The 18,641-nt window shown below is 38.1% G+C and overlaps 1 protein-coding gene and 1 pseudogene across 1 annotated transcript; one reads left to right on the top strand and one right to left on the bottom strand.

The window, feature by feature from the left end:
* Window positions 1-638: 638 nt before the first annotated feature.
* Window positions 639-3,332, top strand: LOC106334555 (annotated as a pseudogene).
* Window positions 3,333-6,263: 2,931 nt separating this feature from the next.
* On the bottom strand, window positions 6,264-13,381 carry LOC106334557 (DEAD-box ATP-dependent RNA helicase 2-like). Its single transcript, XM_013772856.1, has 8 exons — window positions 12,990-13,381; window positions 12,193-12,514; window positions 11,927-12,034; window positions 11,703-11,822; window positions 11,129-11,296; window positions 10,529-10,615; window positions 10,373-10,414; window positions 6,264-6,662 (listed from the first exon to the last, which is right to left on the bottom strand). Exons 1-8 carry the CDS (start codon window positions 13,295-13,297, stop codon window positions 6,591-6,593), a joined length of 1,227 nt encoding a protein of 408 aa, XP_013628310.1. The 5' UTR covers window positions 13,298-13,381; the 3' UTR covers window positions 6,264-6,590.
* Between the last annotated feature and the right edge of the window lie 5,260 nt (window positions 13,382-18,641).

Genomic DNA, 18,641 nt, shown 5'->3' with positions numbered 1-18,641 from the left:
ATACGGCTTAGTAATGAGCTTGGCCGATTACTCCCTTCCTACATATACAGGAAAGATCACGCACCAGATGCGTAGAATGTAGAAACCTACACTGAGGTTCACATCAGGGGGAGTAGTGCGTGTTGTACTCTTTTTCCTTCATCATGGTTTTGTCCCACTAGGTTTTCCTGATAAGGTTTTAATGAGGCAACATGAAGCGTACTACAAATCATGTATTGTTATGGCATCCAAGGGGGAGTGTTATAAATCATGGAGTGGATTGCCATTAACCAAGCCCGACCCAAGACCGGTCCAATACATGGAAGATAGAGAGAGGTTCGGAAACCCTAGAGAGAGGAGAGAGAGAGAGCCGACTTCAGGAGAGAGAAAGACGGCCACAAGATTAGGAGAAAATGAAACCCTATTTCCTTTTCCTTATAAGTTTATGTTTTAGTAGTTTTCCTAAATCTAGATGGATTAGGATATGTACTCTTTCCTTTTATCTTTATTTTGTAATCCTTATATAAATGAACCCCCTTGATCAATAATCATAACACATAAATATTCAGTCTCGAAACTCTATAATTACAACATTTCTATATAAATAGTTGTTTCCATGTGAAAACTATTATTGCTCTCTCAACAAACCAAAAGAACAAACGAAAGCTCAAAAGAGTCACTTCAAAAAAAAAAAAAAAAAATGCTTCATTCATCATCAAATGCAAAAGAAGTTCACACAATGTCTCTTCTCTGTGATCTTCAAATCAATCTTAATCAAGACTTTACTTTCTTCGTCAACAAGGTAATAACTCTCTAATCTAAACCTAATTTCCACTATTTCTATTATCTGACTTAAACTTTGTCTCACTGTTATCTTTTTTGGTTAGGGTTTGATCTCAGAGTACTCAGGGTTCTTGAAGAAGATGATAAAACAGAACAACAACAACAACAATATAATCATTCTCGAAGACTTTCCAGGTGGATCAAATGGGTTCGACTTGGTTTCAAGGTTCTGTTACACTAATGGCGGGGGAATCTCAATCAATGTCTCAAATGTCTCCATCTTGAATTGTTCTTCCGTGTTTCTTGAGATGACAGAGAATCTCTGTCGAATCTCTCCCTTCAAACAGTGAAGTTTCTTGAAGGAATGTTCTACTGGTCATGGAACGACATCGTTTCATGCCTCAAGAGCTGTGAGCACGTGTTCTTACACGCAGATTCGTACGGTCTTGTCGATAAGCTAGTTTTCGGGGTTTTAGCAAAAATCTCTCAGGGTTCGGACATGAGTCAAGTCTTTGCCTCATTATTAACATCTTCCTCTGCTTCAACCTCTTCTATGTCACCGGAGACGGCAAAGACTAGGTCAACTTCGAGATCGTTTTCTTGCAAGACAAGCAACGAGTGGTGGTTCGACGATTTGTCAAGTCTCGGGCCAAAGATCGTCGAGAAGCTGGTAAAGAACCTTGGAGCTTACGATCAGAACAATGACAGTTTAGTCCTAACAAGATTTCTTCTCCATTACCTCAAGACAAAGGTTCATTACAAATCAAACAACAAGCTCGAGTATGCAGGTTTAGCTGATACAGCGGTTCAGGGAGTGATCTTTATTGCGAAAACCGCGTTTTGCTGCAGGAAACTCCTCTGGATTCTTCGGGTTTTATCGGGTTTTAGCATCAGCAAGGAATCAAGAAATGGTTTAGAGAGAGTCATAGGAGAAATGTTAGATCATGCAACACTTGATGATCTTCTGATAAGAGAAGAGAGAAAAAAGGGTTTATGATGTTGATTTAGTGATAAGGTTACTCAAAGTGTTCGTGAGTAGTTGCAACACAGAAGGAGATGAGGATTTGAAATTTAGAAGAATGGGAAAGTTGACTGATAAGTATCTGAGAGAGATATCTCCAGACCAGAATCTTGAAGTGTCAAAGTTTCTTGAAGTTGCTGAGAGTTTGCCAGGTTCAGCTAGAGATTGGTTTGATGGACTATTCAGAGCCATTGACATCTATCTGGAGGTCAGATTTTTATCCAGTATGATTTTTTTTTTCTTTGTCTTTTTTATCCAAATAATTGAATGTTCGTATGGGAAATTAGAAAAAAAAATTTGCACAAAAATGAAAAAAAAAAACTAAGTAGAGTGAAATAGAAGGTGACAAAGAAGCAAATAACTTCCAATATATATATTTTTAATAACTTCCAATACAGTTTGGCTTTTTTACAGTTCTCAAGATATGAAAATGCCTTAAGTTTTCTTTCTGTCTTTCTTTTACATTTAAATTTATGTTACCTAGTTAAGATGTTAATTATTATGCCTATATTTTAAAATAACCAACTAATATTTTTTTCTATATATCTAACATTAAGTTAAAAATTGTAAAAACTCAAACGATAATTTTGTTTCAATTTCTTTTCACGTTTAGATTTGTTTAAGAAATATTTGATAGAAACTTAAAACCTTATATGGTTTTGTCAAATAAAAAGAGTAATTGCAACAATCTAATATGTAAAAATAGGATCAATTGCAATGTGTAATAATTTAATATATTGTCCTTACTCCACATTCATGTCAGAATCTGACGATCTTAGCTGTCTTTTGTTTGACTAGTTACTATTACTTCACCAGTTTCTGAATAGTAAGAACAAGATTAGTAATATCACGTGAAAATTGTTTATTACTATATAATCTCTGTGATGAGTCATATATATATTAACTAATTTTTTTGTGATACTATGATGTTGCAGTCTCATCCAAATCTATCATCCGAAGATAGAACAAAACTATGTCGATGTTTAAACTACAAGAAACTAACACTGGAGATATGCAAACAACTTGCAAAAAATCTCAAGATCCCTCCAAGTATTGCAGTTCAAGCACTCAAGTCACAACAACTATCGAACGAACTACCAGACTCGAGAGAAGACAAGATTAAACTAAACAAGACCAGGAATTCGCGCAAGTACTTACAAGAGAAACCGATACTGGTGCGTCTGAAAGGATTTGGGATATCAGAGAGATTAGTTGATGGGTTTGAAAATGATCTGAGGGTGGATTTAGAGAGGAGGCATTGGCATAAAGTGATGGATCATTCTGAAAAGATTTGTAAGGAAAAGAAGAGTGAAATAGTGTCAAGATTGGCGAGTCATGGACATTTTCGTTCGAGTTCTAATTTTCCAAGACTTTGTTAATCAACTACATTCCTAAATTTGTGTTGTTTCTCTTTATATATATTTAAATCGAGATCATCATATAATCATCACCCACATGCACTACCCAGGTATATTACAAGCAGTTTCATGCGTCAAAAAAATTGTAGTTTTGAGAATGCATGTAATTCTGATACTTTGGATGCAAATAAAAGGAGTAGCTGTAAAACTTATGAAAAGGCTAATGAAACAAACTATTAAATCAACATATTGGCCTTTCAAAAATCATGCGTTGAGCATTATCTATAAAACAATTCAAAATCAAAATCACGGGAGGAATATTTTCTTGGCCATATACGTCACATGCCTCCCTAGATTTGAAATTCTTGAAAATGAGATTCGTTCATGAATAATGGTACTTAGTACTATACCACAAACGTAGACTAAAACTGTCATACCCTAACATACCCACTTTTGTGCATCTTGCTAAAATGTACTTTTACAGAATCTTTGTTTTACGAAAATAAACGTTTTATCACGTAGACCCGAACTGCAGTAAGAGTTATGACAGATATATTGTTTAGATGACATAAAAAATATTTGGAATGATATTTCAATAATGTTGTGAACAGTGGCGGTCCCTGGCGCGACATGGAATTGAACCTGGGTTAGGTGGGTTAGAAGAGGAGATTGTTAACCGAATGAGATATTTAAACCTATTGACAACATACCAATTACCAAAACACTTGAAACTTATAGCTGACACACTATTGGTTAACGTGGGTCCGCCTCTGGTTGTGAAACACAAATCTCAAATTCACGCCACAAACAAATCTATTTACCAAATCACAAGTTTATCAAAGAGAAAATTACCCTAGGAGACACATTCTAAGTTGTCAATTACCCTAAACGACACATTGAACCTACAAAACATTTTCACTTAATAAATTTACCAAGATAACCTCTAACTAAAGGATCTCTCTTCTTGTTAGACTATCTAACTAGACATCCATCCCTAACAAATACGATTAATGTAAAACAAATAAAATAAATTAAAAATCAAAGCGATAAGGTGTCCATCGCGTCGGTTCCTCTTTCAAACCAAATCCCTAATTTGAGGAAAGTATGCAACTAAACCCTAACCCCTTTCTCCCGTGCGACATCTCATCCACCTAGATCTCAGTCGTTGTGTTTGATTCCATTCTACATCTTCTTGTTTCGTCTCTCTAGACATCTTACTCCTTTCCACCGTTCGATTTTAGTCTCTCTCTCGTTCCGCCGCCCCGGTGTCTTGTTCGCTCTCGCTGAATCCATGTTTCTGTTTCTCTAATTTTGTTCCAGGCAACTTTCAGTGTTCTCTTCCGCCGCTTGTTCTTCTCCGCCGATTTGTTTCACAGACAACTACCTACATGGAAGGTTAGATTCTGATTTTAAAATCAACTACTTAAGTCTAGTTTATCTTCTCGTTCAAAATCAACCACCGACCTGGGGTGATACTCTAGATTTTAGAAGGATTAGAGAGTCATACTTCGGGAAGCTTTTTGATCTCCAGACCCGACAATGCCCGTATTATTAAGCTAATACAATGTCTTTTGACCCGACAGTTTCTTTGTAAACTAGACTACACGCTGTGTTTGGAGCCGATCCCCTTAGGTTAGGCCTTGAAGAGTTCGGGACTATAATTGGCCTTAATTGTGGAGATCTCCTGACCACAAATCTCCTGACCACAAATCTCCTGACCAAGACTATCCTAACCACGACTCGACTGACCACCACTCACCTGTTCACAACTCTCCTAACCAAGTCTACGCTGACCGCTCACCACAACTCGCCTAACCACAACTCTTCTAGCCACAAGTCACCTGACCACAACTCACCTGTCAAGTCTGTTCACAACTCTCCTATTGACCAAGTCTTCACTGACCACGACAACATCTCATCCCTAGGTTTTTTTGTTTGGGAGCCACCTTTTGTTGTACTACTAATGTGCCCTTTCGGCTACGTCTTCTCATGTATTCAAATGCCACCAATTTAGACTGAGTTGTTCTTTTGGTAGTTAACTAATCTATTGCTTTCTGTTTGTTTACTTTGCTCTACTTTTTGATATCCATCATAGCTTATCTTTACCCTCTTAATTCGTAAATTCAATCTACACCGAAAACTTAATATCACTCACAATAACTAAACCAAAAAACAGCAAGAAAAACCTTAGGGTCTTTTGTGGATGAGCCTTTATGTTAGTCTAACCACGAGATCATAACCACATGAATCCAGCAATAACAAACAAATACTATCCATCCACCGCTACACTTCCACGAACACACGTTTTATTTTTAACCTCGAGAAGAGCATCCCCACCTATTAATAAATAAATAACTTTTTCTTCATCTTCTTCGTTAAGACGAATAGCAGCCTTCTTAGCTGCACAATCTACCAAACACTATTGTATAAACAGATCAAATGCCCCAAAACAATTAACTTTTTTTGATATACCTACCTTTTAATTTAAATATTTATCATTAATTGCAACTGAACACAAACTTGATTACAACTCAATTACTTTACGATTATCTTCTTAAAGGAAACAAAATTTTCATTACAAAAAAGCAGGGTCAATAATGTCTAGAAAAAAACAACCGGCAAGAAAAAATGTGTCAAGATGACAAAGTGTCTCTCAGCAAAAACTAAAGACATAATGTGTCCTTCTATGTAACTCTTTTTTTATCAAACTATATTGTCCCAAGGAAAAAAAGGTAGTTATTTTGGAGATTTAAATATTGAGTTAATTAGCTCAATATACTTATAAGAGTGGGATACCATACAAATGGGGGAAAATGGTAGTGATGGAGGAAAGAAAAATGGAGGGATTTAGGGTATGGATTGCAAATAGGGTATCTTTGGGGTGTAGGGAATACAATTGCTTTTTAAATATTCTCAAATAACCATGTTATTACGACATAATTAGCACACTTTTTGGATTTGTATCTTCTTCATCGGTTTACTATAATAAAACTCAGAATAAGATTTAGAAGTGAATGTAAAGTAGCTAAGCTTTCTTCAAGCTCATTGATATGAAAAAGGTTTTCACGAATCTGGAATTCACAATTTTAGTCACTGATTTGGGCTTGGCTTTTGCAAAAATATAATCAAAGTTCTACAAAATAAGAAAACACTCGACAATAAGTCTTGCAGTTAATGATAGCTGAGATTTGAGCCACGATCAAAACACCAAAATCAAACCCTAAACAAACCTAAATTGGTTCTCAAATCATAAAGCATTTACCACAAAGTGTTCAAAAGAACCCACGAAAACTCCAAAGAAACATCAAAGGGGGTCGGTTTTGAGTGGAAGTATCTCATAAGATAGTGCAATAACCTGAACACAAGCTCTGAACAAAACCTCCTCATTCAGACACTTTCACCACCGAAAGCACAAAGACCATCCCAGAAAGATCTCAGACAAAGGTCATTTAGATAAGATCAGCTACATTCATTGGCATCTCGTCAATCTGAGTACTGTAGTACTGCTCAATGTCCCGGAGGATCTTTATGTCGTCGCTTTTAACAAAGTTGATCGCAACACCCTACAATGATGACCGAAAAGTTGTTAAATATATATATATCCCCTCCATGTTAAGAGAATTATAACAGACTAATCGACAAGAAACAACGTATAAACTATAGTAAATCACAGTTACCTTACGCCCGAAACGACCAGATCGTCCAATACGATGGATGTAGAGCTCCCGGTTGTTGGGGAGATCATAATTGATCACAAGGGAAACCTGTTAAAGAAAGTTTTGTTGGGAAAATTACCCAATATTGATGAGATGACAATGGGATTTAGACAACTAAAAGATTTAAGAAAAAGACTCTTAATATTTAGGAAAGAGTTTACTACAAAGATTTTATTTTGGAAACTCTCTCTTACAAATATTTTCTCTCTTTGTTTTCTCTTTCTTGGATGATGTTACAAAGGGACTCTACACTCTTATTTATACTAGTGGAGGGTAACTACAAGCTAATTCTAGAGACTTCTTCATCTTCTTTTCTTAAACACTTCAACACACTTCTACACATTTCTTCATCCTTCTCCATTTTTCTCTACATATCTCTTCTTCTTGGGCTCTTGGGTTATAACTTGATTAGTTATTATTCTTGGGCTAATGAGGGAAAACCCAACAAATCTCCCCCTTCCCGATTTAGCCCGAAACTGTTGCCATCCCCGTGCTTTTGCAGCGATCTTCAAACTTCTTCAGCGGTAATACCTTGGTCATAAAGTCCGACCAGTTTTCGTCGGTGTGTACCTTTGTGAGATATATGAGCTTCTCTTCAAGAACTTATCGTATCCAATGATGCCGAATGTCGATGTGCGTCGAGCGAGAGTGAAATGTTGGATTCTTTGCTAGGTGAATAGCACTTTGGTTGTCACATAGCATGTTGTACTTTTCTTGTTTTACTCCTAATTTTGCACGCTTCCGTTGCTGCGATATACTCTGCTTCCGTAGTGGATAAGGCAACACACTTTTGTAGCTTCGATTGCCAGGAAACAGCTCCCCCTGCAAAGGTAGTCACAAATCCTGATGTAGATTTTCTTGAATCTTTATCACCAGCCCAATCTGCATCGGTGTAACCGTTCAACTCCAATTTTCCATTGCCAAAACATAGACACTTCTTCGTTGTGCCTCGTAGATAGCGTAGGATCCACTTAATTGCTTTCCAATGCTCCTTTCCTGGATTCGCTAGAAAGCGAGTCACAACTCCTACTGCATAGGCAATGTCCGGTCTGGTGCACACCATAGCATACATGAGACTCCCTACTGCTGATGCATATGGGGGTAGTCTTCATTTCTTCTTTCACTTTCTCACTTGTTGGACTTTGCTCCGAACTTAACTTGAAATGTCCACCAAGTGGAGTGTTCACTGGCTTTGCCTTATTCATGTTGAATCTCTCCAACACCCTTTCAACATATCGTTCTTGGGATAACCACAAAAGCTTCTTTGGTCTATCCCGAGTGATCTTCATTCCAAGAATCTGTCTCGCTTGCCCCAGATCTTTCATCGCAAAGGACTCTCCTAAGTCTTTCTTCAATGCGGCTATTTTGTTGCGATCTTGGCCCACAATCAACATATCGTCAACATAGAGTAATAATATGAGAAAGTCGCCACTTTCGTACCTCTTTATAAAAACGCAATGATCGTTCTTGGTTTTCTTGAAGTTGTGATCCACCATGAAGGAGTCAAACTTCTTATACCATTGTCTTGGGGCTTGCTTGAGACCGTAAAGACTCTTCTTTAATCGGCACACCAAGTCTTCTTTTCCTGGAACCTTGAATCCTTCAGGTTGCTCCATATAGATCTCCTCCTCGAGTTCACCATGTAGAAAGGCCGTCTTGACATCGAGTTGTTCAATCTCCAAGTCTAGAACTGCTGCTAGACCAAGAACCACTCGGATAGAGGACATCTTCACCACTGGAGAGAATATTTCTTCAAAATCTATGCCTTTCTTTTGGTTGAATCCTTTCACAACCAATCGAGCTTTGTATCTTGGATTTGAGCTTCTATCTTCATACTTCAACCTATACACCCACTTGTTCTTCAAGGCTCTCTTTCCTTTTGGTAGCTTCATCAGCTCATAAGTGTGATTATCATGCAAGGATTGCATTTCATCTTGCATAGCTTCAACCCACTTATCTTTATGGGTGTCTCCTATGGCCTCCTCATAGCTTTGAGGCTCCCCCTCATCTGTAAGATTAACGTACTCATCTCGATAATATCTTACAGATGGTCTTGTCTCTCTTCCAGACCTTCTTGGCTCATGTTCTTCCTCTGGCTCCACTTGAACTTCTTCTTCACCTTCATCACCATTCGGATCCATGATTGGATCCCCTTCGCCATCATCTCCAATCACTTGTTCATGATCTTGAGGCTTATGAGAATCTTCATTCCTTACAACCCTTAGCTTTGGTTTCTTTGATTTGTTGATGTCTTCGATTGTTTGATCTTCGAAGAAAACAACATCTCTGCTCCGGATAACTTTTCTGTTAACCGGATCCCAAAGCCGATAGCCGAATTCGTCTTTTGGTGATCCAAGATAAATGCACTCTTTAGTCTTAGAGTCTAGCTTGGCTCGTTCATCCTTAGGTATATGGACAAACGTTCTGCAACCGAACACCTTCAAATGGTTGTAAGAGACCTTCTTACCCGACCAAACTTCCTCCGGGACATCGCCTTCCAAAGGAACTGATGGTGTAAGATTTATGACGTCCACTGCAGTCTTTATGGCTTCTCCCCAAAATGGTTTGGGTAGTTTAGCGTGAGAGAGCATGCACCGAACTCTTTCTGTGATCGTTCGATTCATTCTTTCAGCTAGCCCGTTCAGTTGTGGCGTCTTTGGTGGTGTCTTCTCCATCCTGATTCCATGAGCTTTGCAAAACGCTTCAAAGGGACCTCGGTACTCTCCACCATTGTCAGATCGAACACACTTGAGTTTTTGACCCGTACTTCGCTCTGCTTGGGCTACAAACTCCTTGAAAGCATCAAGAACTTGATCTTTTGACTTCAAAAGGTATACCCATACCTTCCTTGAATGGTCATCAATAAAGGTGACGAAATATGATGCCCCTCCATTGGATTTCTCGGACATGGAGCATACGTCAGTATGCACAAGATCAAGAATATGCTTTCTTCTCATAGGCGTAGATGATCTTCGGAAAGCGACCCTATGTTGTTTTCCGGCTAAGCAATCATGACATGGTGAGAGAGAAATACCTTTCATATCAGGAAGAAGTTTCTTGCTAGAAAGTATACTTAAACCTTTCTCACTCATATGCCCGAGTCTTCGGTGCCATATATCGATGTCATCACTTGCAACGTTTACTTCTTCCTTGCAAAGCTTGGCTTGAGTCACGTATAATGAGCCTTCTTTTCTTCCTCGAGCCATGATCAAACTTCCTTTGGTTAACTTCCATTTGCCACCACCAAAATGACTGTCCAAGCCGACATCATCGAGCTTTCCGGTTGATATGAGATTGAGTCGCATGTCGGGAACATGTCTCACATCCTTGAGAACTATCTTACATCCAGTGTTTGATTTCATATCAACTTTGTTAAGCTGATTTACAATCCCCTTGAAATTGTTCAAGTGCTCCATCATGCTCTGGCCATCCTTGTACTCCAACTTTACCAACCGTCGAACTAGAAGAGCTTTATCGTCAATCTGAGTACTGTAGTACTGCTCAATGTCCCGGAGGATCTTTATGTCGTCGCTTTTAACAAAGTTGATCGCAACACCCTACAATGATGACCGAAAAGTTGTTAAATATATATATATCCCCTCCATGTTAAGAGAATTATAACAGACTAATCGACAAGAAACAACGTATAAACTATAGTAAATCACAGTTACCTTACGCCCGAAACGACCAGATCGTCCAATACGATGGATGTAGAGCTCCCGGTTGTTGGGGAGATCATAATTGATCACAAGGGAAACCTGTTAAAGAAAGTTTTGTTGGGAAAATTACCCAATATTGATGAGATGAAAATGAGATTTAGACAACTAAGAGATTTAAGTAGAAGATTCTTAATATTCAGAAAAGAGTTTACTACAAAGATTTTATTTTGGAAACTTTCTCTTACAAATATTTTCTCTCTTTGTTTTCTCTCTTCTTGGATGATGTTACAAAGGGAATCTACACTCTTATTTATACTAGTGGAGGGTAACTACAAGATAATTCTAGAGACTTCTCCATCTTCTTTTCTTAAACACTTCAACACACTTCTACACACTTCTTCATCCTTCTCCATTTTTCTCTACATATCTCTTCTTCTTGGGCTCTTGGGTTATAACTTGATTAGTTATTATTCTTGGGCTAATGAGGGAAAACCCAACAAGTTTCTCATGTTATCGATTCAACCTCTACCATCTTGTGACACATAATCTGAGACTTAAGTAGCAGAGGAGACTAAACACTTTTTTCCTGTAGGGAATAAGGGAATGACTTACTTGCTGCACATCAATCCCACGTGCCCATACATCTGTCGTGATCAAAACACGGCTGTCGCCTGACCGAAACTGATTCATGATCTCGTCTCTTTCCTTCTGAGGCATGTCACCGTGCATTGATGAGACTGTGAAGTTGTTAGTCCTCATTTTCTCACTTAGCCAATCCACCTATATATCATATGCGGAGATAAGAGTTGAGCGAGACATTCAAAAGAAACCACAACTCAAGAAACCTAGTTAACAAATCAACTGAAACTAAAGTCTAGCCAGTATACTATATAGCATCACAGAATACATTAAGAGGCCAATGCAATCTACTAGAAATTTGAAGAGTACAGACTGTAAGTGTTTTAGAGCGACTGAGTTGTATTTTTGACTCCTTTCTAGAGCAAACAACTACATAAAGTAACAAAAGAGTATAATAGTCCCAGGACGTTAGAAGATTCAAAATCAAGCTAAGACAGCCGTGCTAGGAGCTTAGTTTAGTGTTAACAAAACGAGATACCCGATTATCTAACAAATTCCCAAAAAGTACAGATACAGTTGCTTAACTTAAGATGAGCACCAAGATTACCTTTCGTTTTGTGTTGCAGAAGATAACAGCTTGAGTGATAGTAAGAGTGTCATAAAGATCACAAAGCGTATCAAATTTCCACTCCTCTTTCTCAACAGCAACGAAAAATTGTTTAATGCCCTGAAAAAAATTTACAGGAATGTCAGCCAGTGAATCAATACGAGTGACCCCACTTTATAGCTAAAACATCAACAAGCACACAGATGCAGAAGAACATAACGTACTTCAAGAGTCAACTCATCACGCTTCACAAGTATCTTCACCGGTTCCGTCATAAACTTGGAGGTCATCTCCAAAATCTCGTGAGGAAGAGTTGCAGAAACCAAGCAAACCTATAAACATAGTGCACTAGGTTAGAGATATCAAATAACAGAATCTAGCTTATCCTACTACAGTTAATAGCTTTCACACTGAACATTCATGCAACTCAGGTAAGGGGCAAACACAATAACAGGTAATAAAGTAATTTTTGAGAAGTGAAATTTTATACCTGAAGATCAGGTGGAAGATATCTGTAAACATCATAGATTTGGTCCTTGAACCCTCTGCTAAGCATTTCATCTGACTCATCAAGAATCAGAAGCTTAATAGCTCTGGTGCGTAGACTTTTCCTCTTAATCATATCACAGACACGACCAGGTGTCCCAGAGACAACATGGACACCATTCTCCAGCTTCCTGATGTCTTCTCCAACGCTCTTCCCACCGATGCAGGCATGCGCCTGAATGTTTGCGTGTAATCCAATGGCTTGAATAGTCTTCTCTGTTTGTGAAGCCAGCTCTCTTGTTGGGGACAATATCAATGCCTGAACTCTGCAACCAAAAATAAATAATTTTTATTGGGGTCAAAATATAGAAATTTAATAACAAAAACAAAATAATATATGACATTATAGCAAAAATATAGAAAACTAAATGGATAAGTGGGGGCTTATGAAAATTTCAACACAAATTAATGGGATCAAAAACCGATTTTAACCAATATTATATTATTTGCTAAAAAAAAACCAAAAGTATATTAATTTTAAGCAAATATACACTAAAAATAATATATTTATCAATTTATAGGGTCATGTGACCCCTAAACCCTTCTTGCCTCCCCCCTATTGATGTAAATCAGAGCTTGGCCTAGGCATTTGAAACCGAACCTAATAAAAATCAAACCAAAGTCAAACCGAAATTCATAAAAAAACTATCTTTTAACCAAAAACTGAATAATCAAACCGAACCGACCAATGAATTGACCTAATCAGAGCATAAAAGAATTGAATTTTAGGATCAAACCTACTCTCTAGACGAAGTGTCAACGATTTGGCAGACGGAGAGAGCAATCATGGAGGTTTTCCCCGTACCGGACTGAGCTTGAGCGATGACATCTCGCCCTTGGAGAATCGGCATGACCGCTCTCTGCTGAATCGCGGATGGTTTCTCGAAGCCGTACTCGTAGACGCCGCGAAGCACGTCTTCCTTGATGCCCATATCGTTGAAATTGGTGATGGGCTCGATCCCTTCGGTCGTCTCGAAGACTAACTTGTCGTCATCCATCGGTCCGCCACCTCTCCTTCCGCCTCCGCGGCTAGGATTCGCTTCCGCCATCACTTTCCCTCTTTGTTTCTCTCTGCTAGGGTTTCGGTCGTTTAGTTTCTATCTCTGGAATGAGCTGTCTTTGTCCCGTAAGATGAGCGCGGATACGATTGTAAATATTCGACGACTTATTTGGGCTTTTATTCAAAGAAATGCTGATTTTTAAGATGGGCCTGTAGCATTTGGCCCAATTAAAAGGCTCGTGAAAGTCGAACTCGCGAACCCAAAAGCTTCTGAAAAATCACGTTAGATACTCAACTGATGGCAGGAGGAGAACCATGCCACCCTCATAGGAAAAAGGCAACTGCCTTGGGCCCCCATTTTTCATATAAAACTTAGGGCCCCATTTTTATTAAATTTACATTCCGTTAGGCCATCATTATCGGGCGTGCCTTGGGCCGTCCCTTACCGACTTTTGGGTCGAAAATAAATGAAAAATGGGAAAGGACGTTACAAACGGGCCTTAATTAAGGGCTGTTCGGCGTCGTCCCTCTTGGCTACGTGGCAGCACCGGAGTTGGAGATGAAATCGAAGACGGTTCGCGTTTTTCATTTTGTTCTTCTCTCCTCTCTACCATCTCCGAACGGCGACAGCGAAGGCGATTTCCCAGAGGAGAACGCGACGGCGAAGGCGATAACCTGATCTCTTAATCGATCTTCGGTGGCGAAGACCTGATCTCGATATCGAAAGCCCAATCCACATCCGACTCCGAAATCGAAAACAAGGTATGTCTTTCACCTTCTTTTAGGGTTGTGTAGATTGTATGATTGTTTGATAGGATTCGTATAGATTATGTGATTGTTTGATATGATTCAATCATATAGGTTATGTGGTTCGAGAAAAATCGTATAGATTATTTTTGATTCGGTTAAAATCTATACTATGTTTGACATTGATTATATGGTTGTTTCGTATAGTTTGTGTGATTGTTTCTTATAGATTTTGCACCAAATTCGTATAGATTGTATGCTTGTATGTGAAAATAACTTAATTATAGTTTGATATCAATGAAAATTTGAATTTTTTTGAATGAACAAATTAGAAGTATGATAGATTGTAACGAGGCAAATCGTTCATTTAGACCATGTTGTTAATGTCTTTAATCAACTAGACCAAACATTTCCAGTGAAAGTACATTTGTTGTTAATGTTTTATAGTAAAGGTACTGCCTAGGTTAGACATTTAATCAACTAGATCAACTAGACCAACCATTTCCACAAATATAGTTTGTTTAAAACGAAATCCCTGTAAATTTTAATGATCTTGGTAATGGCTTTTTAGTTGTGTAAGAACTTCGGATTAGACATTTCTTGTTTATGGTTGTGTAATAACTTCACTTCCTCCTATTAAACCCGAGCTCATAGAGCTTAAATATACATAGCTACTTGCTCTCTTCTATCATCTCATATGGGTTTCTCCTCCTAAATCTCTCCTCTTTTATCACTAGTATGGATTCAAGGAATCTTCATACTCAGTCCTCTAGTTACGTAGGACTGCTTTACAGTCAACAAGGTAGTGTTCAACATGAAAACTTTCTTTATGAAAGTTTTCATTCTAGTGTTCACTTAGGAGAATTCGAAAACCCTCCTTTCAGTTCACAACAATCTGAAGGCACACCCGTAGGCACACCAGTAGGCACACCAGTAGGCACACCACTGAGCACACCCGTGGACCGTGTGGTTCGATGCAAATGGACCCCAGCGGATGACGAGGTTCTAATCAGTGCGTGGCTCAACACTTCCAAGGATGCTGTAGTTGGAAATGAGCAGAAGTCGCTCACCTTCTGGAAACGTGTTGGTGAGTATTACGCAGCAAGTCCTCACGGAGGAGAGGATGGTGAAAAGAGAGAGCATCTTCATTGTAAGAAGAGGTGGCATAGGATAAACGATCATGTTAACAAGTTCTGCGGCGCTTACGCAACAACAGAGAGGCAAATTAGCAGTGGTGAGAGTGACACTGATGTTCTCAAGAGGGCTCATGACATCTTCTACGCTGATCACAAAACCAAGTTCAGCCTCGAGCATGCGTGGTGTGTGTTGAGGTATGAACAGAAATGGCTCAGCCTCAACACTCAAAAAGCGAGCTCAAAGAGGAAAAATGGTGAAACAACAGCTGAAACTCCAACCACCGAGAATGGTGATCATGAGACCCGGCCTGAAGGTATCAAGGCTGCTAAATCGAAAAGGAACACTGCTCAAGGGAAGTCTGTTGCTGAGTATACCACCCTTTGGGAAATGAAGAAGGAGGATTTGGCCATGAAGGAGAGATTGTCTAAGTTGGCCATACTAGATACTCTCCTCGCCAAGTCAGAACCATTAACTGAGGTAGAAGAAGTTGTCAAGAATAAGCTCTTAGCTGCGTGCTTCTGAAGAATTAGAGCTTATTCTTCTGTTTTAATAACTAAGTCTTTTTAAATCTCGGTTTCAATATGTTTGTCCTTTTAAATCTCTGTTTTTATGTTTTTTTTAAATCTCTGTCTTAACATGTTTGTCTTTATAATATGTTTGTCTTATTAAATCAGTTTCTCTTTTTAATAACTATGTCTTATAATAACTAAGTCTTTTTAATAATTAAAATAACAATGTCTTACTTAAATGTATACTATGAATGTTCTTGCTTAAATGTATACTATGAATGTTCTTGCTTAATCTGAATTCTAATAATAACTTGACGTTTTCTGCAGGTTAAGAGGAACATGGGACTTGACTACAGCTATAGCCAGCCTTCGGAGCCAGAGGATTTATTTGGTAACGATGTGGACAGTGGCGACAGCGAGACGGATGCCTTAATTCGACGTGACCAAGCGGAGATAAGCTTACAAACACGTTCACCGGTTCAGTACCCTCCGCAACCCGAGGTTGAGTTCGGCTTCCCCCAGAGATGCTACTGTGGCGCTCATCCGGTACTTGCAACATCAGACAGTCGGTGGAATGATATTGGTAGAAGATATTGTATACTCTCACTTCTCATTTAGATTAAAAACATTGTTTCTACTGTCACTTCTCATATCTTCTTGCGTATATTCTCACAGGTAGAAGATACTACACTTGTGTGAATGTAAATGATGGGGAGTGTGACGTAAGGAAATGGTGGGATGAGGCAGTGATGGAGGAGATGAGAGCCAGATATAGACACGTTCTTCTGCTGTCTGAAAAGGTTGACAGTCTTTCCCTTTCGTCTGCCTACGAGACTGAGCAGAAGCTGGCCATTCTAGAGAAGATGGTGTGTGATTTAGCTAAGGAGAAATCTAAGTTTAGCTATGGGTTTGAGTTCTTTCTCGGGGTAATGGTTCTTGTGTTAGTTTTAATAGGAGTGGTGCTTCTGTTATGGGTTTGAGTAGTTTGAGTGACTCGTAATGCTTGTGTTTTGGGTTTGAGTAGTTTGAGACACTTCTCTCATTAAAACTTACACTTCTCTCATTAAAACTTACACTTCCGGGGATGGTAGGAAGCATTGACTGTATGCATTGGGAGTGGAAGAATTGTCCCACCGCTTGGAAATGAATGTATTCACGAGGAACCGATAAACCAACAATTGTCTTGGAGGCGGTAGCTTCATATGACCTCTGGATATGGCACGCGTTTTTTGGAGCTCCAGGTACTATGAACGACCTTAATATTCTTGATCGATCACCCATTTTTGATGACATTATTAACGGAATAGCGCCAGAAGTAAATTTCTATGTTAATGGTAATATAATTGATCGTCGAACGAGCATTCGAAATAGACAAGCCCATCAAAATTTAAAAAATGATTTGATCGAGAATATATGGGCTAAATTTGGACATCTTCCAAATAACATATAATTTATAAGTTTTTATGAGTTGAGTAAAATGTCTGTTTGCTTTTATTTAGTATGATGTTTGTAATTTTTTTTTTTTTGTAATTTTCTTTTGTTTTCAATTTGAATGTTACATTTTTCTTTTATATGTGTTATTTAAAACTTCTCTTTTATATATGTCATTAATTATTAATTAAAATAATAAATTAAATTATGTAAGGGACAAGGTTAGTCCCACCAATAATCAACTAATTTAGCAAAAGCCCTTAGTTTAGTCCCTAAACAAAAAAATAATAATAAAAAATGTTAAGGGCCCTTTAATAAATCTCACCCATAATGATGCCCTTAGGTTTTTATGGAATGCACAATAACAAGTTTTATGAAATATTGTTAGAAGTGATGATGTTCATGTATTAATTTCACATAAGTATATGTTTCCTTATAATTCTTACAAAAATCAATTCTTAGATTTCATTTATTGATTTTGTTGTATGCACTCTTATGATTTTCTACATTTTGTTCTTAACTCATTAATATTTAAAATTTAGTTCATATGTTCAAAAAAAGTTAGATGATTTATGCGAGTTACAGTAGGATTAATAAATTTAAAAATATACTTAAAATCTGAAATTTCAATATAAAAAATATGAAATATGATAATTTGTACTTATAATAGTAGTTTAAACAGCAAATCAGAAAGTAATTATAGGACATGAATTTTTTATTTTAACCCCTTTAATTTTAAAGTTCTTGCCTTAGGCCCCTCAAATGGTAGGCACGTCACTGGGAGAACTAACTAACTTTAAAAGACAAGTTATGTTGATTTGATTTTGTTTTCATGTTTTTGGACGGATAAAGAAGATAAAATATAAATTCATAGTGATGAATGAGAAGCTAAAATCTGACGCATTTGCTCAAAATCTCAAGGCACCTTCCTTGCAGTAGTGACTTAAGCAGTCATCATTTTTTTCAAGATATTCATTTACATAATTTAGTTTAGGTCGAATTGAGTGTTTCATTCATTAGGGAACTTTTTGTGTGTTAGAAACTTCGGATATCACTACAAGAAAACAACAAGGATACTGAAGGAAAAAATCGTCGGAATTTCGTCGGAATAACGTTATTCCGACGACATACCGACGAAACAAGTCGGAAATAATTCCTCGGAATTTCTTCTTTCCTCGGAAATCCCTCGGAATTTTCCGACAGAATTCCGAGGAAACAAATTTCCGAGGAAATTCCGAGGATCACTAGTTTGTCGGAAATCTCCTCGGAATATACCGAGGGAGAACTTCGTCGGGATATTTCCTCAGAAATTCATCGATCGATGCGTTTTTTGCCATATATCCATCGATCGATCGGAATATACCGAGGGACATGTTTCTCGGAATATTCCGAGGAACATGTCCCTCGGTATATTCCGAGGAACCGGTTCCTCCGAATATTCCGAGGGAAATGTCCCTCGGTATATACCGAGGGAACAATTCCTCGGTATATTCCGAGGAACAGGTCCCTCGGTATATTCCAAACGTTTTTTATAAACAGATCGATCGATGGATTTATGTCCAAAAACAC

The sequence above is a fragment of the Brassica oleracea genome, chromosome C3 (assembly GCF_000695525.1).
Source record: "Brassica oleracea var. oleracea cultivar TO1000 chromosome C3, BOL, whole genome shotgun sequence".
Taxonomy (NCBI): domain Eukaryota; kingdom Viridiplantae; phylum Streptophyta; class Magnoliopsida; order Brassicales; family Brassicaceae; genus Brassica; species Brassica oleracea.
This window is presented reverse-complemented; position numbering and strand designations above follow the sequence as displayed.